The 24,437-nt window shown below is 42.3% G+C and overlaps 1 protein-coding gene across 6 annotated transcripts in view; it reads left to right on the forward strand.

Moving 5' to 3' along the window:
- Nucleotides 1-23,950, forward strand: part of SIDT1 (SID1 transmembrane family member 1) — a 116,002-nt gene extending 92,052 nt beyond the window's left edge. For 4 of the 6 annotated variants that reach the window (XM_070508852.1, XM_014838629.3, XM_070508851.1 and 1 more), the window contains 8 exons: nucleotides 6,874-7,010; nucleotides 7,642-7,750; nucleotides 12,277-12,356; nucleotides 15,264-15,310; nucleotides 18,687-18,792; nucleotides 18,880-18,990; nucleotides 20,002-20,115; nucleotides 21,556-23,950. In XM_070508852.1, coding sequence (XP_070364953.1) covers nucleotides 6,874-7,010; nucleotides 7,642-7,750; nucleotides 12,277-12,356; nucleotides 15,264-15,310; nucleotides 18,687-18,792; nucleotides 18,880-18,990; nucleotides 20,002-20,115; nucleotides 21,556-21,618 — 767 coding nt within the window. In that variant the 3' untranslated portion in view covers nucleotides 21,619-23,950. The remainder of the gene's footprint in view (nucleotides 1-6,873; nucleotides 7,011-7,641; nucleotides 7,751-12,276; nucleotides 12,357-15,263; nucleotides 15,311-18,686; nucleotides 18,793-18,879; nucleotides 18,991-20,001; nucleotides 20,116-21,555) is intronic. The other 2 variants (XM_070508853.1, XM_014838630.3) reach the window with 1 other exon arrangement.
- Nucleotides 23,951-24,437: the final 487 nt, after the last annotated feature.

A 24,437-nucleotide genomic window follows, 5' to 3' on the forward strand; every position in this document is an offset into this window, starting at 1 on the left:
CTCTGTCTGGCTTATTTCTTTTAATATAATACACTCAAGGTCCATCTGTATTGTTGCGAATGGAATGATTTTGTCTTTTTCATGGCTGAGTAATATTCCAGTGTGTGTGTGTGTGTGTGTGTGTGTGTGTGTGTGTGTGTGTATACATACACCATATCTTCTTTATCCAATCTTCAGTTGGTGGGCACTTGGATTGCTTCCACTTCTTGGCTATTAATGAATAATGCTGCAAGGAACACAAGGGGTGCATAAATCTCTTTGAATTGTTGATTTCAAGTTCTTTAGATAAATACCCAGCAGTGGGATAGCTGGGTCATATGGTATTTCTATTTTTAATTTTTTGAGAAATCTCCATACTATTTTCCATAGTGGATGCACCAGTTTGCAATCCCACCAGCAGTATGTGATGGTTCCCTTTTCTTCACATCCTTTCCAACATTTGCTATTTTTTGTCTTGGTGATTATAGCCATTATAATGGGTGTAAGATGATATCTTAGTGTAGTTTTGATTTGCATTTCCCTGATGATTAGTGATGTTGAACATCTTTTCATTTGCCTGTTGCTCATCTATATATCTTGTTTGGAAAAATGTCTGTTCATATCCTCTGCCCATTTTTTGATCAAGTCATTTGCTTTTTTATTGTTGAGTTGTATGAGTTCTTCATATGTTTTGGAGATTAACCCTTTGTCGGATACATGATTTGCAAATATTTTCTCCCAGTTGGTGGGGTGTATCTTCATTTTGTTTCTGGTTTCCTTTGCCTTGCAGAAGCTCCTTAATCTGATGAAGCTCCATTTGTTAATCTTTTCTTTTGTTTCCCTTGCCCAAGTAGACATGGTATTCGTAACAATCCTTCTAAGATTGATGTCAAAGAGTGTACTGCCTATATTTTCTTCTAGGAGTTTTATGGTTTCAGGTCTTACCTTTAAGTCTTTAATCCATTTTTGAGTTAATTTTTGTGTATGGCAAAAACAATGGTCTACTTTCATTCTTTTGCATGTGGCTGTCTAGTTTTCCCAACACCATTTATTGAAGAGAGTTTCCTTTCTCCATTGTTTGTTCTTGGCTACTTTGTCAAAGATTAGCTGTCCATAGATGTGTGGGTTTATTTCTGGGCTTTCAATTCTGTTCCATTGATCTGTGTGTCTGTTTTTGTACCAGTACCATGCTGTTTTGATTACTATAGCTTTGTAGTATATTTTGAAGTCCGGGATTGTGATGCCTCCAACTTTGCTCTTTTTTTCTCGGGATTTCTTTAGCTGTTCAGGGTCTTTTGTTGCTCCAAATGAATTTTGGGATCCTTTGTTCTATTTTCATGAAGAATGTCATTAGGATTCTGATTGGGATTGCATTGAATCTGTAGATTGCTTTAGGTAGTTTGGACATTTTAACTATATTTGTTCTTTCAATCCATGTGTATGGAATATATTTTCATTTCTTTATGTCATCATTGATTTCTTTCAAAAATGTGTTATAGTTTTCATTGTACAGGTCTTTCACATCCTTGTTTAAATTTATTCCTCGATATTTTATTCTCTTTGTTGTGATTGTAAATGAGATTTTATCCTTGAGTTCTCTTTCTGTTAGTTCGGTATTAGAGTATAGAAATGCAACTGATTTTTGTAGGTTGATTTTGTACCCTGGAACATTACTGTAGTTGTTGATTATTTCCAATAGTTTTCCAATAGATTCCTTAGGGTTCTGTATATATATAAAATCATATCATCTGCAAACAGTGAGAGTTTTGCTTCTTCATTGCCTATTTGTGTTTGTTTTATTTCTTTTTCTTACCTAATTGCTCTGGCCAAAACCATAGTACTATGTTGAATAAGAGTGGTGAGAGTGGGTACCCTTGTCTTGTTCCTATTCTCAGAGGGAGGGCTTTCAGTGTTTCCCCAGTGAGTATGATGTTGGCTGTGGGTTTGCCACATATGGCCTTTACTATATGAGGTACTTTCCTTTTATCTCCTTTTTATTGAGAGTTTTTTTTTATCATAAATGGATGTTGGATTTTGTCAAATGCTTTCTCTGTGTCTATTGAGATGATCATGTGGTTTTTATTCCTCATTTTGTTAATGTGGTGTATGACGTTGATTGATTTGCAGATGTTGAACCATCCCTGCATCCCTGGTAGAAATTCCGCCTGATCATGGTGTATGATCTTTTTAATGTATTGCTGTATTCAGTTTGCCAATATTTTGTTGGAGGATTTTTGCATCTATTTCATCAGCAATTTTGGCCTGTAATTTTCCTTCTTTGTGTTGTCCTTGTCTGGCTTTGGGATGAGGTTGATGTTGGCCTCATAAAATGTGTTAGGAAGTGTTTCATCTTCTTCAACATTTTTGAACAGTTTGAGAAGGATGGGTATTAAATCTTCTTTGAATGTTTGGTAGAATTCTCCAGAGAAGCCATCTGGTCCTGGACTTTTATTTTTGGGGATTTTTTGATTACTATTTCAATCTATTTACTTGTGATTGGTCTATTCAGATTCTCTATTTCTTCTTGATTCAGTTTTGGGAGGTTGTATGAGTATGAGAATTTATCTGTTTCTTCTGGATTGTCTAATTTGTTGGCATATAGTTTCTCATAGTATTCTCTTATAATCCTTTATATTCTGTGGTATCTGTTGTAATTGCTCCTCTTCCATTTCTAATTTTATTTATTTGAGCTTTCTCTCTTTTTTCCTTAGTGAGACTGGCTAAAGGTTTGTGAAGTTTTTTTATCTTCTCAAAGAATCAGCTCTTACTTTCATTGTTACTTTCAACTATTTTTTGGTTTGAATTTCCTTTATTTCTGTTCTAATTTTTGTTATTTCCCTCCTTCTGCTGACTTTGGGCTTTGTTTTTTCTTCTTTTTATAATTCTCTTAGGTGTAGGTTAAGATTTCTTTGAGATTTTTGTTGTTTGTTAAGGTGGGCCCATGTTGCTATGAATTTCCCTCTTAGGACCACTTTTGCTGCATCTCATATGAGTTGGTATGGTGTATTTTCATTTTCACTTGCCTCCAGATATTTTTTAATTTCTCCTTTAATTTCTTCATTGATCCATTAGTTGTTTAGTAGCATGTTGTTTAGTCTCCACATATTTGTCACTTTCCCAGCTTTTTTGTTCTACTTGATTTCTAGTGTCATAGAATTATGGTCAGAAAAGATACTTGATATGATTTCGATCTTCTTAAATTTATTGAAATTTACCTTGTTTCCCAAGATATGGTCTATCCTTGAGAATGTTCCATGTGCACTTGAGAAGAATGTGTATTCTGCTGGTTTTGGATGGAGTGTTCTGTATATATCTATTAAGTCCACCTGGTCTAGGTTTTCATTTAAAGCCACTATTTCCTTGTTGACTTTCTGTCTGGATGATCTATCCATTGGTGTAAGTGGTGTGTTAAGGTCTCCTACTATTATTGTCTTATTGTTGATATCTCCTTTTAGGTTTGTTAATAGTTGCTTTATGTACTTTTGTGCTCCTGTGTCACATGCATATATAAGTGTTTTGTCTTCTTGCTGGAGTGTCCCTTTTATCATTATATACTGCCCCTCTTTGTCTCTCACTGCCTATTTTATCTTGAAGTCTACTCTGTCTGATATAAGTATGGCAACATGTGCTTGCTTTTGTTTGCCATTAGCTTGCAGTATCATCTTCCATCACTTCACTCTGAGCCTGTGTTTGTCTTTAGAGCTGAGATATGTTTCCTGGAGGAAGCATATTTTTGGGTCTTGTTTTTTAATCCATCCAGCCGCTCTGTGTCTTTTGATTGGTGAATTCAATCCATTTACATTTAGAGTGATTATTGATATATGAGGGCTTAATGCTGCCATTTTATCACTCGTTTTCCCATTGTTCTGTATTTCTCTTGTTTCTTGTCCCATGTATTTCAGACTACCACTTCAGTTTGGTAGTTCTCTATGATGGTTTTCTCAGTTTTCTCTTTATTTATCATTTGTGTCTCAGTACTGATTACTTGTTTGGTGGTTACCATGAGACTTGTGTAAAAAATCTCGTAGATGACATAGTCTATTTTCTGATAGTCTCTCATCTCCTTAGACTAAGGCAATTCCATCTCTTTCCTCTTCCCCTTCTAAGTTATCATTATTACAATTTATTCCATCTTGTGTTGTGAGTTTGTGGTTAAAATGATGAGATTATATTTATTTTTGATGCTTTTCTTCCTTTTATCTTTATTGTTAATTAAATGTTTGCTAACCTGTTCTGATAGAGAGCTGCAATTTTCTCATTTTGTCTGTGTATTTATCTCCTTTCCTAAGGCTTTTTAAACCACTTCCTTTTCTTTCAGGTACGAGGGCCTTCTTGATCATATCTCGTAAGGAGAGTCTTGTGGCGATGAACTCCCTTAGCTTTTGTTTATCTGGGAAAGTTTTTATTTCTCCATCATATCTGAAGGATATTTTCACTGGATAGAGTATTCTTGGCTGAAAATTTTTGTCTTTCAGAATTTTGAATATATCATTCCACTCTCTCCTAGCCTGTAAGGTTTTTGCTGAGAAATCCTCTGAAAGCCTGATAGGGGTTCCTTTGTTAGTTATTTTTTTTTGCCTTGCTTCCCTTAATATTTTTTCTTTGTCATTGACTTTTGCCAGTTTTACTACTACATTCTTGGAGAAAGTCTTTTTACATTGGTATAATTAGAAGTTCTATTAGCTTCTCTTACTCATATTTCCGGCTCCCTCCTCAAGTTTGGGAGGTTCTCAACTATTAATTCTTTGAACAAGCTTTCTTCTCCATTCTCCTTCTGTTCTCCCTCTGGAATACCTATAATCCTTATGTTACATTTACTAATTGAGTCAGATATTTCTCGGAGAATTCTTCATTTCTTTTTAGTCTTAGTTCTCTCTCCTCTTCCATCTGATGTATTTCTATATTTCTGTCCTCCAGACTGCTAATTCTGTCGTCCACAATAGCAGCTCTGTTATTCAGGGAGTCCAGATTTTTCTTTATCTCAGCCATTGTGTTTTTCATCTCCAAGTTTCTGATTGGTTTTTCTTTATAGTTTCAATCTCTTTTGTGAATAATTCCCTCTGTTTATTAATTTTGTTCCTGATTTCATTGAACTGTCTATATGTATTTTCTTGTAACTTGTTGAGTTTTTTTATGATAGCTATTTTGAATTCTCTGTCATTAGGTTATAAATTTATGTGCCTTCAGGATTGATTTCTGAGTGCTTGTCATTTTCCTTCTGGTCTGGAGTATTAATATACCTCTTCATCCTATTTGATGGGGTGGATTTTTGCCTTTGCATAGTGATGGTATGTGGTTGCAGCTTCCACCTGCCACCACTGGGGGCAATCAAGAGCTGTGTATTCTGAGGCCACTGTGACCCCTGGTGACTGTGCCTGTCCTTTGTAGTCTATGCTGACAGGTCCTATCTGTGATTTCCAGTTCACTCACTCACAGCTGCTGCTTTTCTAACTTATGCACAGGCACTCTGGCCAACCAGCTTAACTGGAGCACCGGGAGGGAGGAGGGGCACTATCTTTCACCTGTGTGATCCCGGCTGCATTCTTGCTTTGCCTTCACTGTCTGCTCTCCTGAGGGGCTGGCTTGATGAAAACACCCCCACAATAGCTTAGCCACCTCTGTTTGGGGCTTTCCCATGGGCTGTGACAGAACTTGGAGAGTGAAGGTGTTCCTTGGAGAGCTGCCCCTTTCCCCTTTCTCAGAGCCATGTGCAGTCCTGTGCCCTGGGTTGCTGACATTTGGAGAGGGAGAGGAGATCCCCTTACCTCTTTCCACTTCCTCCAGGAGGTCCAGCACCTCCACTTTCAGACATATGGCTGCGTGGGCCTCTCACATGTATTTTGTGTTGTGTGAATGTCCTCTGTTAGTTTATCAATGTGCTTTTTGTTGTATCTTAGGGGGGAGAGTCTAAGGGAAGAGTTCAGTCTGCCATGATGCTGACATCACTCCTCTGAAACCTTCTTTTTTTATTCAACAGTATGTTTTCAAGATTTATTAATATTGAATCAAGGACATCTAGTTCATTCATTTTTAAGGATTGTCATATTCTGTAATAAAAAATATATCATAAGTATCAATTTCTCTACTGATCATTTAGATTCTGCCAGTATTTTGCATTACAGACAATGCTACAATGAATATCCTTATATACTTATCTTTGTGCACATGTGAGAGAGGTTCCCTGGGATATCTGGAAGTAGAACTTTTGGGTCACCTGGTTTACACTCCTTCCATTTTACCAAAAGCTGCCAAGTTTCTATCCAGTATTAATTCCCACTCCCAGTAGCTGAGTGAGTGTTCCCATTTCCCTACATCATCACTAACGTGTTTTTGTTAGACATTTAATTTTTTTGCTACATTTTTGAACAACGTGGACATTGCATTGTTGTTTTAATTTGCATTTCTGTAACTCTCATGCAGCTAAGCCACATTTAATTTCTAGCTGTTTTCCATCCCTCGGCTATAAAGCTATAGATGAGCAGTAATCAATGTGGTTATATTTCAGGATGCTGAGAAGGACCTCTGACACCCACCTACGATTGTTTTTATTGTCACACTGCCTTAACTGTCACCATGATGGCTTCTTTTGTTATTGTCATTGAACATCAGCATTTAAATGCAAATACTCCTGCAAGTAGAGAAAGTCAACTATTTATCATATCATCAGATACTTCTCTTCTGTGAACTAGAAACAGCCTTGGGTGGTTGAAGTGGAGTAAGTGGAGGTTGCCTAGAGAATGTCCCTGGGGAGGCTGGCATGTTGGAGGTCTCCACACAATGTGAGGGCAGCAAATACTCCAAGGCCTGAAGGGAGGGGAGTCTCCAAGGCTGAAGAGAAATCCGTCTGTCATCTACTGGATCCTGATTGTCTCGGCCCTTCCTCTGTGCCCGCAGACACCTCTTTCATGTACATGATTGCTGGCCTCTGCATGCTGAAGCTCTACCAGACCCGCCACCCAGACATCAATGCCAGTGCTTATGCTGCCTATGCCTCCTTTGCCGGGGTCATCACTGTCACCGTCCTCGGAGTGGTGCGTCCCTCCTCACAGCCTCCAGCCCAGCTCACAAAAAGCGCCCTCTTGGGAGGTTTTTGTTGTTTATTCTTTGGGTGAACAGGTTTGAATTAATCATAATCCTTGGTTCATGACACACTCCCACCATTGGTCCATTCATGGCATTTTATTTAATTATTTAGCTAGATATTTTTATTAATGTAACAGACCCCTGTAAAATCACCCCTAGAGAGTTTTAATGTAAAGCTGGGACCTGACTCATGTGAGACTGAATAGAGATGTACAAGCTGATTGGAGAAACTGACTTGAAGAACAGAAACTGCTTTCTAAATGTGCATAGACAGCAACTAATTGGTTGTCTTCAGTTGTTTGAAGGGCGTTAGCCCCCAACTTTAGGCCTATTGCCCCTTCGCCATTATTGTTCAGCTGCCTCACCCATTTCTTCCCTTTTCCATTTTCACTTGCCCAGGTAGCCATTCTTTTTCCTGCCCTGGGTGCACTAAGAGCTGTGTAAGCTCAGAGAAGAGGGCATCCAAAATGCACGCATAGCTTGGTTTTGACTCCCTAAGCATACATGAGGGCCAGAATGATTTTAGTGAGTTCTCTGGGAAAATCCCCAGATGAAGGTAACTTCCATCTTTACTCCTAGGTGTGTGGAAAAAATGAAACGTGGTTCTGGGTCATCTTCTCTGCAATCCATATCCTGGCCTCTCTGGCCCTCAGCACTCAGATCTACTACATGGGTCGCTTCAAGATAGGTGAGTCACCTGTTACTCTTTATTAAACATGCTGATTAACTTAGCCTAAGAAAGCATTGTCTTTGCTTATCCTAAACAGAAGTGTTACCGGGTTCTGTGTTGTGTTTAATTAATAGCATATATTCTCCCCAGGAGCTTCCTCTCCTCTATAGGATTGCGATAAACTATGATCACTGGTTATGTTCAGCTGAGAAACTAAGCTTGCTGTCCTCAGAGCTCAGTCATACCTCCAGCTCCAAGTCCTAACCACTTTACAATCCACCAAACTTTGAAAGTGAGTTTGTAGCACTGTATGATCATTACACCACTATTCTGCCCAGCGGAATATTTTTAGGTTTGTAGCATTTAAAAGGAGCATTTTCTCTAACCATGCTAAAGGGTTATCAAGAATTAATTATATATTATTTTCAAATTCTAGGACTAGAATTTTTTGAGACCAACATGCCAATCTTAGAGGCAGGACACCTGCAGAACTCCCTCCAACCATGTAAATGCATCACATTAGAACACTGAGTATTCTCCAGAAATCAGCTTCTGATCTGCTATTGATCAGACATCATTCCTGGGAGCAGGTTTAAGTTATTTTAGAGCATTTATATTTCTATATAACATAAGCCTATGCCTAATGTTTGCAGAGCCCAGGGCAGGAGTTCAAATAAAAGCACACATACCATATTTGTAAAAATGTAAAGTTATATAGCAGACTGAAAAACTACTAAGCATGTGAAATAAGGCAAGGATGGAAGGAAGGAAGGAAGGAAGTGGGGGAGGGAGAGAGAGAAGAAAGGAAGACCAACAAACTGATAAATATAATATGCCATCATAACAATCTAAAAGGTCCAGGTTCAAATTTAGAATTCTCATTTCCTCAGAAGAACACTCCAGAGCATAGCTCTATGGGACAGCTGGCCCCAACCTCTGCCCCTCTTTTCTTCCCACCTCCATCTCTGTCCTACATCTTCAGAGTTCTTGTAGGTATGCATATGGGCACCATTGCCCAGTATCCGGTTGGCCACTCCTTGCCCCTAGAGGTGTACCGTCTAGTGGTGCCATCTGCCCTCAGGAAGATAGACTAGGGCAGGGGCCATATAGACTCTGAGACAGGCTCATGGCCATCTGGGCAGAGAATCTGGAGTGTGGCCTAGAAGGAGAAGGAGTAGGCCCCTGCCCGGCAGACTCTTCACTCAGTGGGGAATGAGGGCCTCTAAAATATAAGACCCCTCTTGACCAGATCTAAGAGAGATTCTCCGTAAACAAGTGGCTCTAAGTTTAGAAGGCTGAGTAAGACAATTTCTCATTTTCGTGGTTTGGTTTTCCCTGTTGGCTTGGTCAGTAGATTTTCCCTTGGCATTAACACGGCCAGTGTGCCTCCAAATCCCCCAGTGGAAACATCATTAGCTGGTTGTGTAGAACATTTGGTTTAGCACTGTGGTCATTTCCCATCCTCCAGACTCAAAGCTGAGTGAAGTCATACAAAGTAAAGCTTTCAAAAGGAAAATGCTTTGGAGCATTGTTGTTCTGGGTTCTCTCAGAGTTGGAAAAATAAACTGGACTGCAGACATATCCAATGGTAGGGACCATTAATACATAGAGGAGCTTTTAATATATTTATACCACCTTTGCCCCATACAATTTTACAACATGGAATTATTTTCTCTTTTTAAAAAGGAGAAATTTAGTGTATTATATTATGACCAATGTAATATATCTGTCAGCCATCCCTGGTGGTCTAGTGGTTAAGAGGTGTTGCTCTCACCGCCACGGGGTTCGCTTCCCAGTCAGGGAACCACACCAGCCATCTGTTGGTTGTCATACTCTGGCAGCACGTGTTGCTCTGACACTGAACGTTATGCCACTGGTATTTCAAATACCAGCAGGGTCACCCATGGTGGACAGGTTTCAGGAGAGCTTCCAGACTAAGACTAGGAAGAAGGACCTGGCAACCCACTTCCAAAGAAATTGGCCAGAAAAACCCTATGAATAGCAGTGGAGCATTGTCTGGTACATCGCCGGAAGGTGAGAGGGTGGTGCAAAAAAACTGGGAAGGGCTCCGCTCTGCTGTGCACAGGGTCACTAGGAGTCAGAGTGGACTCGACGGCACTAACAATAAAATATATCTGTCTGGGTCTCAACAGGAAAAAGATGTCACACGCAAAGTGAGAGAAGGATTTCTTCACAAAGGGACTATTCATAAGACAAGGATGGGGTAGAAAAGAATGAAGAGGGTAGCACAGTAACCTGAGGTCAATAGCAGAGTAACTTTTACTATCCCCATAAGCCCAGAAGGACAGGGAGGAAGTGGTTACCAAAACATGTAAGGAAAGCATCCGGAAGAGGAAGTCACACTGGAAGGAGCAGTGACCTTTAGTTGACAGACCCAGCCAGCCTGAGGCAACCTCACAGGGAGGTCACCAGTAGATAAATACTCTGAGCTCACTCTCCTTCTGTCCCTCTAGTCTCCTGCCTGGGTTCCTGTTGTCCAGATCCATGGGGAATGAGGAAATCCACTGATGAGGTCAGATAGTCAGCCTCCGGGGCATGGTGCAGGACAGAGAGACGTGGCAAGTGCATCTGGAAGGGCAAGTGGAAGATAGCCAGGGTACAGCTCAACTGAATATTTTGGATTTCTGGACATTGGGAGTCTTCCCCAAGGGGTTACAGATTTACCAAAGTCAAAAGGAAAATTAGCTATTTCATTGTGACAATTGCATCTAAATTGAGTCCAAAGGCAGGAAGCTGGGTTAGTGGACAGTGGCTCAGGCAACACCAACCTCTCCGCCCATTTCACAAGCTGCCTTGGCTTTCTCAAGTCACGTGCTCCTTTCTCTGTGGCCCTCAGGCCACGCCTGGAATAAACATGGACACAGGAGAGGCAGCAGCGGTGCAGTGGAGCATTTCATAAGTAGGACAGAAAACTGTGGAGCTGCTTGTCCGGATCATACCATGTCCCTTGCTACCAGAACCCCAGCAAAGGGCTGCAGGGATGGCTCCTGAGAGGATGGATTATACGCTGCAAGTGGTGCACAAAAGTCGACAGGGAGCGAGAAAAGTCTGATTCTTTCTTTGAGGAATAGTGAACTTTTGAATGTTTGGACAGGAAGAAGGATTCTTTGTCCTTTATGATGAACAGACATTACTTTTATAATCAGAAAGTAAAATTAAAGTCATCCATTTTGAGAAAAAACCAAAAAGATCAGTAGTTTACTTTTTTGGCTACCTTCTTACAAATCATTTTTTTCTCATTTCTTCTCTGCTTCCCACTGATTCAGATGTGTCTGACACAGGTAATGTTCAGCCGCCCTTCCCAGGGTCCTAGATTGTTTGCTTAACAATCTGTCCTGCCAGCTCTGCTCCCTGCACACCCCTTACAGGTTGGGCAGGACCAGTGGGAGGAGGAGCCCAATAGGCTCAGAGGCAGCATGCCCTCCAGCCCAGCCACACTGCGCCTCTTCTGGACTACTGCATGGACGCGCATCCCCGTCCTCCCTCGGTATAGCTAGTCTGGTGAAGCTGGTTAAATTGACCTTGGGAGTCGCCTTGAAGATGAACAGCATTCACAGTAGAGCTGGGATCCCCCTCCCTGAAACCCTTGCTCTGGGCAGACCCCAGCCTTGTATGTGATGTCCACAGTGTGGACAGCTCATAGAAAGAGAACCCCAGGGGCCGGCCCCATGGCCTAGTGATTAAGTTCCACACGCTCCACTTCAGAGGCCTGGATTCGTTCCCTGAGCACAGACCTACACCACTCATCAGTGGCCATGCTGTGGCGGCAACCCACATACAAAATAGAGGAAGATTGGCACAGGTGTTAGCTCAGGGCTGATCTTCCTCAGCAAAAAAAAAAAGAGAGCCCCACCCGTGACTCTGACTCTGTTCATGTAACAATTAAAACACACCCACTGGCTGTGTTTCATACCATCCTTTTGAAGGATTGCATTAAAAAAACCTTTCCTCTCTTTTTCTCCCTGTCTTAACTTACATTCCCTAGGCTATTGTTTCAGGGCGAGTTTAGGCTTTCTGAACATGCTTAGTAGACCCCAGTATCCCTTGGGTCGATTCTTACTGACTTATAACTGCACTGAAAGATACAGAGTAGAACTTTTGCAAGCTAAGATTTCCCATCCTCTAGAGAGAGCAGAGGTTTTAAGGTGGGTTTGAGGGGCCCCGTAGCATCTCTGCTCTAAAGGAAACACTGCTGGAGGAAATTGTAAACGAGGGGAAATCTAGCTGAAGGAGATCGTAGAAGGGTTGGCCAACCACCCAAATTATTTGTGTTTGTTCCTGGTGTCCATCTTGCTTGCCCTTCTTGTTTATGATGCATGGACATGGCATGTGTCCTCCATGACAGCACAGGTGGTTGTGGGAGCCGTTTTTTAAAGCAAACATTTATTGCTGACCTATTAGGTGCAAAGCACCATTTTTACGATGTGAAGATGACATCATTCTGGCCTCAAAGGCTTGGGCCATCTGGGAGTATTTTGTGTTACCTCTGACTGAGCCTTCTTACTATGCAATTGTGTCGCCAGCAGATTTGGGAATCTTCCGGCGCGCCCTTACGGTGGTCTACACGGACTGCTTCCAGCAGTGCAGCCGGCCTCTGTACACGGTACGTGCGTGTTCCTGTGTTCCTTGGCCTTCTCCCAGAGCGCAGGGGAACAGCAGGAGGGGCAGGCTCGGGCAGTCACTCAGGCTTCCCAAATCAAGGGGGCCAGATGGCCCAGGGTGGCGGAGGTCCAGGTGGTGGAGGATGAAGCGTGTTGCTGACTCTCACCCATAAATGACAAGCGGGGGTGGTTCCTTTTTTGTGCGTGAAATATTGCTAGTATATAAAGAAGAAAAAAAATACATATATATATATAAACAGAACTATTCCACATCATTAATTACTATAGGGGAGGATCAAGATAGGGTGTCCCTGTAAATCATCATCTGAAGAGGTATGATTATTTCACCTTGAAAGTGATAATTGCCCCAGTTCAGCAGACATATGCCAGGACTGTCCCCAGCAAACACGGACATATGGTCACTCCTATCACTTTCATTAGGAACTTACACTTTCCACCTTATATATTTCTTTGATTTTTATACATTGTTCGATTTTTACAATGAGCAAGAATACTTTTCAAAATTGTGGTTATTGTTTGATGGTTGAAATATAACTTTTAAAAATTCTCCCTTATAGTTTTCAGTAGATTATACATTTCTATACCAAGCAGAGGGATCTGGGCCCTGGTCCCAGCTGTCTTGGCTCACTGGCCAGTGGCCTTGGGAAGGCTACAGACCTCCTCTGAGCCACTGCCTGAACCCTTGCATAACTCTGTAGTCAGAACTAGTGATGCTCTCTGGGCCTGGCACACAGGAGTTCAGTAAGTACCCGCTAATGATGTATAATCTGAAGGATTTTTACATAAAGGAATGTGAGGGTCTTTCAGTTCCATAGAGATCGGGCAGGAGTGATAGGCACTAAAAACTGAGGGAATTGAGGCTGGAGGATTTTATTTCAGCAAGAATTTAAAAACCCATTAGGACCTGTGAGTATTTTGAGAGTGAAGCATGCCTGAGCTGTGAACCATGAGGGGACATTAATGTTTTTGTTTGTTTACATTAAATGATACAGGCTATCTTTTTTTTTTAATAAACTATTTTTAGAGTTTTAGGTTCACAGAAAAATTGGGCAGAAAATACAGAGATTTCCCGTATACTCCCTTCCCCAACACATGCACAGCCTCCCCTTTATCAACACCTCCCACCAAAGGGGTACATTTGTTATAGCCAATGAACCAACATTAACACTTCACAATCCTCAAAGTCCGTGGTTTACATTGCAGCTCACTCTTGGTGTTGTACATTCTGTGGGTTTGGACAAATGGATAATGATATGTATCCAGCATCATTGTATCACACAGAGCAGTTTCACTGCCCTAAAAATCCTGTGCTCCACCTGTTCATCCCTCCCTTACCCCTCTCTAACCCCTAGCAGTCATCTTTTTACTGTCTCTGTAGTCTTGCCTTTTCCAGAATGTCGTATAGTTGGAATAATATAGTAGGTAGCCTTTTCTAATTGGCTTCTTCCACTTGTTAATATGCACTTAAGGTTTCTCTATGTCTTTCCATGGCTTGGTAGCTCACTTCTTTTCAGTGCTGAATAATATGCCATTGTCTGGGCATACCACAGTTTATTTACCCATTCACCTACTGAAGCACATCTTAGTTGCTTCTGAATTTTGTCAATTATAAATAAAGCTGCAGTAAACATATGTGTGCAGGTTTTTGCATGAGCATATGTTTTCGACTACTTTGGGTACATACCAAGGATGGCAATTGCTGGATCATATAGTAAAAGTATGTTTAGTTTTCAAAGAAACTGTCAATCTGTCTTCCAAAGTGGTTATACCATTTTACATTCCCATCAGCAAAGAATGAGAGTTCCTGTTATTCCACATCCTTGCCAGCATGTTGTGTTGTCAGTGCCTTGGATTTTGGCCGTTCTGATAGGTGAATTATTTTTTTTTAAACAAAAACATTTCCTCAAATTGGGTGGATCACCCAAAAGACAGAGAATCACTGCTTTTAAATAGGAGATGAGTGGGGGCTGGCCCCGTGGCCGAGCGGTTAAGTTCGCGCGCTCCGCTGCAGGCGGCCCAGTGTTTCGTTAGTTCGAATCCTGGGCGCGGACATGGCACTGCTCATCAGACCACGCTGAGGCAGCGTCCCACATGCCACAACTAGAAGAACCCACAAGGAAGAATACACAACTATGTACCAGGGGGCTTTGGGGAGAAAAAGGAAAAAATAAAATCTTTAAAAAAAAAAAATAAATAAATAAATAAATAAATAGGAGATGAGTGGCCATGCAAATTAAAGTATGATCGGATAGTACCTAGAAGGTTTAAGTGGCATGCAAAGGAGCAGGACCAGATTGTGAATTAATCTCTATCAGAGCAGCTGTCCTTTGAGATGGACATTTCCTCTCTATTTTCTCCCCTACCAATACCTTTAATGTTAAGGTTGTGTATTTAGAGACCAGGAGCCTGGGAGCTGCAGGGTCTCCTCGGGGCCAGAGTAATTTGTAGGAAACCCAACTCTTCATGGATGAGTTTCGAGAGCTGCCTTGGAGCCCACCAAGTAACACAACCCAGGGAAATGATTTGTAGCACCAGTGGCAGAATTCTTTTAACTACTGACTAATCAGGACACACTTACCAATCTCCCAACCAAGAAGTGGGCCCTGGTGCCCAGCTCCCTAAACACTGAGGGGAGATAGCAAGGTCTTGCTTTACTTGCCACATTTCCCTTTCCAGAGACAAGGTCATGTCTGTTTGGTCAGAGGCTTTGCCATTTAGTCTGCATCAAGGATTAGGGTTTGACCGTAGGCACAGTTCTCTTAGAACCATAGAAAATTCCTTTTCACCAAGGCAATTGTTTTCCCATAGTTGATGCCTCCCCTACGGTAGGTTAAAAGAAAAGCAATGTGTGCGGCATCTTATTTGGTGTTTTCCGTCCTCCTTTCCAGGACAGAATGGTGTTGCTCATCATGGGGAATCTGGTTAACTGGTTCTTGTAAGTAGTCTTAGGAAAACATGCTTTTCTCTTTATGAATGTCTATAGCACTGTGGTTTAGCTTTCCTTGCCTGTCATTTTTATAAAGAAATCTGAAATTAAGGAGAGTGTAGGATTGTGCTTGCCCTAGAGATTTGAAAGAAAGGTATTTTTCTCCTGCAAAGAATGCACTAGGAAGCTCTTGTGTACCAATAGTAGCCTCTCTGAAAGTATTGAGTCCAATGCATTGATGCATTGAGTTCATTTGCTCAACAAGACCAACATCAAATTTGTTACATGTGTGTGGAAGATTAGATAGATAGATAGATAGATAGATATTATGCCAGTAGATGCGAAAATGCAACATAGGGGCCGGCCCGGTGGCGCAGCAGTTAAGTTCGCACGTTCTACTTCTCGGTGGCCCAGGGTTCACCAGTTCGGATCCTGGGTGTGGACATGGCACCGCTTGGCAAAAGCCATGCTGTGGTAGGTGTCCCACGTATAAAGTAGGGGAAGATTGGCATGGATGTTAGCTCAGGGCCAGTCTTCCTCAGCAAAAAGAGGAAGATTTGCAGTAGTTAGGTCAGGGCTAATCTTCCTCAAAAAAAAAAAAAATGTAACATAGTTTTAAATTCTTTTGTAGAACGTTCCATAAAAGCTACCCAGTAGGCATTTCTCTTTCCTACTAAGTGTGTGTATGTCTGTGTGTGCACATGTGTATGAGCAAATCTCCTTCCTTTTATGTTTTTCTCTCTAGGTCTCATCCCTCTTACTCCACGTGTATTATTTTTCTTCCTTTTCTTTTCCATCATCACTTTGGCCTTTTTTCCTTAGATGGCCTCAAAATAAAACAGTACAACAGATGTATATTTTTGCTAGCTGTAATGATCTTATGCAACCTATTCTCAATTTAAAAATGTGAATGAGGGGGCCAGCCCAGTGGCATAGTGGTTAAGTTCATCTACTTTGCTTTTTTGGCCTGGGGTTCGCAGATTCAGATCCCAGACATGGACCCAAACACCACTCATCAAGACATGCTGTGACGGCATCCCACATACAAAATAGAGGAAGATTGGCACAGATGTTAGTTCAGACCCACTCTTCCTCAAGCAAAAAGAGGAAGATTGGCACAGATGTTAGCTCAGGGCCAATCTTACTCACCAAAAAAGTCAAAAGTGAATGAGTGAAATATTGATGTCTCAAAAAAGGGGTGAGTTAGTATAGCTGCTTTTATTAGTGGCTCTTACTTGATGTTCTCCTCTGGGTTGATGATCTTTGATAGAAATATGCCTCCCTACTCCTGCCCCCCTTAAGACATAAGAGGGATGAAGAAAGAGGCACACCTTCAGGGGAAGCCAGAATCTAGTCATGAGAATTCAGATCTTATTTGGGTGCCATATGCTTCTGGAAGAAATTTCCCATAATGTTGTCACCCCAAGGATTACCTTTGGGTAAGGTCCAGACCTGTGAAGGACCCCTCATTTACTTGGGGGCAAGTGGAAATGGTGGTTCTTGGTAGTGGTCACCTGAGGTGCTTTTCTTGACCACCCTTTTATGGCAGACTCCACAGTGCTGGTGACTCTGTAAGGTAGCGTTCAGGGTGCTGGTGGGAGAAAGGCGACCAGTTGCTTAATAGTGAGCAACCAATGACTGTCCACAGCACTCAGAATCACCTGGCTTATCCCTGCCTCTTTATATAACTAAGATCAGACCCACACTCTGGTCAGAAGACAGAGTGAATGGGCTCTCTCTTCTTGGAAAGGAGCTCTGTGGGACTCCAAGGAGTGAGGGAATAAATGAGGCATGATGACACGCTAATACCGTGACTACCTGGTAGAGGGTTTCTTCCCTCTCGTCGTCCTCAGTACCTGTGGACAAGACATGGAGTGATTTCATATGAACCTTGAATGTTATTTTAAGAGGAATCACTCTCATACAGTCTTGAAGAAGAATAATGGTGTGTGTGTGTGTGTGTATTCATGTAGAGAGAGACGTATGTACGTATGTGTGTATATACTTATGTATGTATATTCAGAGAGAGAATAAAATAAATGTGCACATAATAAAACTAATATAATAATTGATGAGTCTGACTGAAGAATATACAAGAGCTTTTTTGTTATACTAAAGATTTCAAATTCTGAGAGGAGGAAATTTCCTCTATTATATAGAACAGAGTTGGTTACAATAAAAAATAAACAAAAACAAAGTCCATTAATAACAGCTTTACACTTGAAATACTTAGGAATAAATTTGAAAGATGTGCAGAATTTAATTACCTTATTAGGAGACATAAAGGAAAATAGCTAAATGAATAGTGATGTCATGCCCTGGGTGGGAAAATTAACTGTTGTAAGGATGTCAATTCTCAAGTTAATGTAAAAATATAGAATTAGATTTGGAATTAAGTTAATAAGATTTTATTCTGAAATTTATTTGCCTACTTAGGCAAAATTTTCAAAGGTCTCTTCAAAAGAAAATTAACAGAAGGAAAGAGAGGCAGAGATGTATAGGGCTAGCCCAGCATTATCCATAGAAATTTCTGGAATGATCTAAGTGTTCTACACTGCAGGGTCCAATACGGTAGCTATTAGCCACATGTGGTTACTGAGCACTTGAAATGTGGCTACTGTGACTGAGGAAGTGCATTTTCAATCTTACTTAATTTTAATTGAAATTTAAATAGCCATGTGTGGCTACCATATCGGGTAGTACAAGCCAGCCTAACCAGAGAGTCTAACATATTATAAAACAATGATCCAAAATCAGAAACATAAATTAGTGAATCAGAATGAAGAGGACAGAAATCCAACTCTATCTATGTGCGTGTTTGTGTGTTTATTAAAAACAAGCTTTCCAAAACAAGGAAATAAGAAAGGGTTATATAATAGAGTTTTGTTATAACTCAGTAGAAATTTGGAACAAAATTAAGGCTGAACTCCAACCAAAATAAACTTCAGTATTAAAGACCATAAACACCTAGCAAAAATTTTATAGTGTCAAGCCAATTATTGAAATAATTCTGCTTCTAGTAATCTAGTCTAATGAATTAATCTTAAGTGCAAAAAGAAAAAAAGCATGATATGTCTGAAGGTATTCATTTATCCGTTGCAGTGGTCTTTATAATCGTGGAAAACTGAAGTGCGAAGGCAAAACACTTTATTTCAGCCAGAGAGGAAAGACGATTCTTCATGGCACACCCACCTATGGGAACCTTGCAATCATTAACAGTGAATGTTCTGAGGGAGACGTAATAAGTGAAAAGTTACTTATGACATGTTAAAGCGGCTTTTTTTAAATTCCGCTCCTCCCTAAATGGGAGTAGGGGAGTAAAAAAGCCAATAATGTTACAAATCCACCTTCATGGCTGCAAAATAATTTCTCCCCGTGTGCTCAGTGCCTTCTTTGGACTCATCTATCGACCCAGGGACTTCGCCTCCTACATGCTGGGCATCTTCATCTGTAACCTGCTGCTCTACCTGGCCTTTTATATCATCATGAAGGTAAGAGTGGCAGCTGGGAGCCGGGCAGCGCCGGGGCCCTCCCCAGGCCATGCCTGCAGCTTGGCAGCATCTGCTTCTCACCCACAGCTGCGCAGCAACGAGAGGGTCCTCCCCATTCCATCTGTCTGCATCGTCGCCACCGCTGTGGTGTGGGCCGCTGCCCTGTATTTCTTTTTCCAGAATCTCAGCAGCTGGGAGGTAAGAGGACAGTGTTCTTGTCCAAGAAGATGCTCTCTCCGTCCTGCCTTTTTGACCTTCCCACCTCCCTGTCCTCATGTGCTTGTTGCTGTTCATCTTTTTTATACTCTCTAACATGAAAACTTTCTCTAAAAGGGATGATTTTTAATACCTACACATAAATGGTCACTAGATGGCATGTTGTCACCATTGTCAGGGTAGCACTTCTTAAATGTGTAAGCCCCACTGACACTGCAAATCTGACCTTCATTAAGCGTTGTTCATATGATCTTGTTCCTGATGGATGCTTAACATGTGCAAAAAGCTTGATTACTGTATTTTCCCCTCCTTTCTCATTATAATCACCATTCATAAACAGATCCCCAAGTGCAGGTGTTTATAAATCCCTTTCATAGATAGGAAAGTTGAGGCCTAGGAAATCAGCAATATAGCTGAGGCACAGAACTGGGAAGAAGTCGCTGCTCTGCATCAGCACAGCCACCACAATAGATTTCAGAACATTTTTATCACCCCAGAAAAAACCTTACACCATTAGCAGTCACTCCCCATTTCTCCCTAACCGCTTAGCCCTAGGTAACCACTAATCTATCTTTTGTGTCTATAGATCTGCCTATTCCGGACATTTCATATAAATAGAATAAAACAATGTGTGACCTTTTGTGTGAGGCTTCTTTCACTTAAGAATGTTTTCGCGGATGACCCGTACTGTGGCATGTATCTCCACTGCATGTCTTCTTCTTGCTGAATAATATTCCATTGTGTGGATATACTGCTTGTTATCTATTCATTCATCAGTTGAGGGACATTTAGGTTGTTTCTACTTTTTGGCATTTATGAATGCTGCTGCTGTGAACACTTGTGTACAGGTTTTGGTGTGGACATATGTTTTCTTGGAAGTGAACATTTTGAGCCAGGCATCTAGTAGTATTTTTGTAGCTTTCTAGATGCACAGCCCTCTTGGCAGTTGAACTGTGGGAATTCCCACCAACATCCTGCCTCCATTCCCTCCAGGGAACCCCAGCCGAATCCCGGGAGAAGAACCGGCGGTGTATCCTGTTCGATTTCTTTGATGACCATGACATCTGGCACTTCCTCTCTGCTACTGCCCTGTTTTTCTCATTCTTGGTGAGTTTATAATACCTTTTCGTTGATTTCTTCTCTCTTTAATGCTGTACTTTCCTTTTTTCTCTTCTCCTCTTCCTGATATCCCCCTTTGTGTTCCCCTCTCATTTCCCTTTCCAAGTCCTCATTGTAATTCAACGTACAGATTATCTTTTTCTTTCACATTGTATCCTTCAGTTAGATCTTTATTTTCTTTTTCTTTTTACTCTTCAATATTTTAAGACACAGAGTGACAAAATGATTTTCCTTCAGTTGCATAATGTTTGGACTGAATTGGTTATGAGAACTCACATGCCCAGAATCCCACCAGGAACCACTTTTAGCATCCATGACAATTTCTGTAACATTAGGTCACTCCTTCTTGCGCTGTACTCACGTTCCTCCCTGCCTTCCAGTCTCACTGAATCTCTGACAAATATGTTACAAATTCCTGGAGTGGCTCCGGAGAGCAGCCAGGCCTCTCCTGCTTTCTAACCAGTCTCTTCCAAGTCTCTCCTGTGGTCCCTCCATTTTTTTGCCCAAACACCTTCCCAGGAGCCATGCATATTACACCAACCCTGGCTGATAACCCTCGGCATCCTTTCATCTTAATTTTGACTTTTCCAAATTAAAAGTCCTTGGTGCCTGTACACAAGATCATTTGACAAATAACGCTACCGCTAGACCTCCCGGACTGCCCACTTTAGTCTCTGCCATATAACCTCAAGTAGAGCAGGGCTACCCCCTGGTGGCCAGCTTGGGAAGTTTAACCAATCTGTATAAACGTTCCTTAAGGATTTCATTTTTTATAGTTACCTTCATTAGAGAGATGGGGACAACAAAAGTGGAGCTAAGGGTTCCATGTGGAGAGAAGGATGGAGGAGGGAACTAAAAAGGGAGGAGGAGGGTCCGTTTCTTATAGATTAGCAATACCCTCTGCAGTAAGACCTCACTCCCTTTAGGTCCTGACCCAAGTGTCCCTTCTAAGTAATGACTTCCCTGGCCAGCCTATCGAAATTTTTTACCTCCCTCCACTCCATACTTCCTATATTCTCCCCATAGTTTGATTTTTATCCTTAGTACACATTACTACCTAACATACTGTACTTAGAATATATCACTATCTAACGTCTGTATTTTACTCCTGTGTTTGTGTCATATCTGAAGCACTCTCTCGATTTTAATTCCAGGAGGGTAGGGATTTTTGTCTCTTTCATTCCAAGCTATATCTCCAGCATCTAGGATAGCATGTAATAGATCCTTGATAAGCATTTGAATTAATTAGTAAATGAACTATGTAATTATAATAAGTGCCTGTTAAGAGCACGGCATTGCAGAAAGCTGCAGAAGACAGGAAAACGCATGAGGACACTTGGAGTTTTCAGTCTGCGTGAGTCTTAGGGAGAAAGTGGGGCCTTACTGTGACTGTGCATTCCTTTCCTTTCTCTGCCCCTCTCATTTCAGGTTTTGTTAACCCTGGATGATGATCTGGATATGGTTCAGAGAGACAAGATCCGTGTCTTCTGAGCCTTCCAGCATTAAGAGGGGGAGATGGAGCGATCGATCTTGGTGCTGTTTCCTGAAAATACAGGCACTGCAGCAAAGTAACCACTGCCAAATGCTCCACCTGCCTCTGTGGAGTCAGCTCTGGATGCGTTGACACAGAGAGGAGAGAGGCATGGGGAGATTCAAACCTGCAAGAAGTGGGGCCACGGCTGTGACAGAGGCGAGGCCTAAGGGTCGAGAGACACCATCCCATTCCTTTGCAACTCTAAGCTAGACATGGACAAAAGCTGCATCAGAGTCAGCTTGCTCTCTTGAGACCCCTCCCACCCTCATGGAGATTTGCCAGCAATGGCAGGACGATGCTGCCGTCTTCCTTCCAGCTGCCTCCATGCCTGGAAAGGCCAGCAGCTCGGATTCCCCCTCCCTCCTCTAGAAACTTCGGGTTGGCCCCCTTTGCACCTCTGTAACGTCCGATACTCTGGGCATCCCAACACCAGCTCTCTTCTCCAAGGTCCTGGGCTGACGGGATTCCTTGGAGTCTGGTAGAGGGGTGGACCCAAGGTCCTTCCAAACTGGGACAGATGTTCCAATAGCACCAGCTAGTCGCCTCCTCAGAAGGAATGCTGTAGGTTTCCCCCAGGTTCCTGACCCCATTCGAAGGACTCACGCTGGGCTGTGTCACACTGTCCTCCTCACGGGTGACCATCTCTGGGACCAAGTCTTGGTGCTTACCTCCTCCTTAGTGTCTTCATCTCACTGCTGTGTGTTGACCCATAACTCAGGCTCTGCCTTCTCAGGAAGGCCCTGTCACTCCACAGCCCAGCTCCAAGGTGGAAGGGGAAACGGGGACACTCTCCCAGCAGCAGGAGGAGCCAGAGAAATGACCGGCAGCACTAAGAGACTGGCAATAGCAGCACCAAGCAAACAGGCCTACCCTAAGGATGTGGGCACACAGAGCTAAATGAGCGAAGGCGAAAGTGCTTCCTCACGCCTCCAGTTTCCAGAGCTCAGTTCTGTGCCCACCTCACCTCTGGCAAAGAAATAGGTGTTCTAACCAGGGGCACTGCATGAGGGGTCCTCTACCACCCACCAGGCCCCTTCTCTGTCACCCTATGCAGATCAGAGGCTCCGGACTTTCTCCCTGAAGTTCTTTAAAAGTACCTCTCAGGGTGGACACATTCTACTCCTCCTCTCTAGCTGCAAAGAACCCAGCCGATTTAGGACTGTCTCCTGGTTGCACCTGACTCCCGTCGTCTCCCCAGAAAGGTGTTGAAAAGCTCCCACTTCACTCCCACTGTCTGGCAGCTCTGCCCCCAAGAAGTCCCATTCTGACCACACTCCCTTGTTACCTGGAGTATGATGTCATCAGAAAATATACACAAATGTGCAAACATGTATGTTTGCCTGTGAAATTGATCCACCTCTCCCCTCTGCTTTCCTGACCATTCATTAGAGAAATGGATCAGGCATTCCGTTTTTTAAAAATTTATTATTCTGTCTCTAAAATTCTTGTGTAATATTCAAAAGAACATTTTGGACGTTCAAACAGCAAACTTTCCCTGATTTTAAAAACACAAAGATGCTTTTAATGAACTATTTTGTGACTTTTTTTCTAAAATGCCCCTAAATTTTTAATTGGTTTTCTGTTATTCTTTTTTTTTTTTTAGGAAGATTAGCCCTGAGCTAATATCCACCACCAATCCTCTTCTTTTTTTGCTGAGGAAGATTGGCCCTGAGCTGACATCCATGCCCATCTTCCTCTACTTTATATGTGGGACGCCTGCCACAGCATGGCTTGATAAGTGGTGCGTAGGTCTACACCCAGGATCAGAACCAGTGAACCCAGGCCACGAAAGTGGAACATGCAAACTTAACCGCTGTGCCACCAGGCCGGCCCCTCTGTTATTCTTTATTCCTGAAAACTTGTTGGCTTCCACAGGCCATAGGAAGTCTACCTATTAAGTGGTTGTGTTAATCTAAGATCTAAAACAAATTTTAAACCTGTTTAACTATGGCTGATTTGACCTAATTCTTTTATTTTAATGCATTAATGGTTTCAAATCCAAGAAAGATCTGCTAAGGATATGTGAACCAAGCTTGTTAAGTCGCCCTGTGGCCTGAAGTCAGTAAATTTTAAGACGTGTTCACTCTTCAGTAACCTGTTTGGGAAATAAGTCCATGGAAAAGGGCGGGGGAGCCTGCAGAAACGGACGGATCGTGCTGCTGTATTCTTCACCGTTTCCTGATGATGTCTGTCATGTGCTATAAACTCACATATTGTGGTCAGTTTTATTCTCTGCAGGACTAAAACCCCAGCCCAAGCCTGCTCTTATAAACATCAATTCTAAATGTCCTTGTTGCTAATTCTTTCTACAGTGCCAATCTCGTGGTTGGAGGACACAAGAAAGCCAGTGACTGCCATCTGTGGGGTCGATAAGACTGCAGGGTGGAGGGGCAACCAGTTTTTAATAGCTGAGCGGTCACTCGTCCACATGTGGTGCAATGCCTGTGCGACTTGTGCCTGTGCTCAGGGACGTCACTCTTGAAAAGAGAAGGGTCAGGCATCTCTGAAAGCCGAGATCAGCAGGAGGGGAACCGGAGAGAGACAGCCACTGTGCAGAGTAATGAGAGCAGTTCAGCTAGAGCGGGACAGAGATGTGGCAGCCAGAGGGACAAAGTTGTGCACATGAAACATGACCTCTTCTCACCGCTGGCGAGGGCTGGCTGGGCCGCGCACCTGCTGACACTGGACGGTGAGGGATTAGCCCGGGTTTATTTTAGCAGCCGGAGAAGCCAGTGGAAACTGGAATCTATCTGGGGAAGGGACTTTCCGTGACCGA

Source organism: Equus asinus, chromosome 5 (assembly GCF_041296235.1).
Source record: "Equus asinus isolate D_3611 breed Donkey chromosome 5, EquAss-T2T_v2, whole genome shotgun sequence".
Lineage (NCBI taxonomy): Eukaryota > Metazoa > Chordata > Mammalia > Perissodactyla > Equidae > Equus > Equus asinus.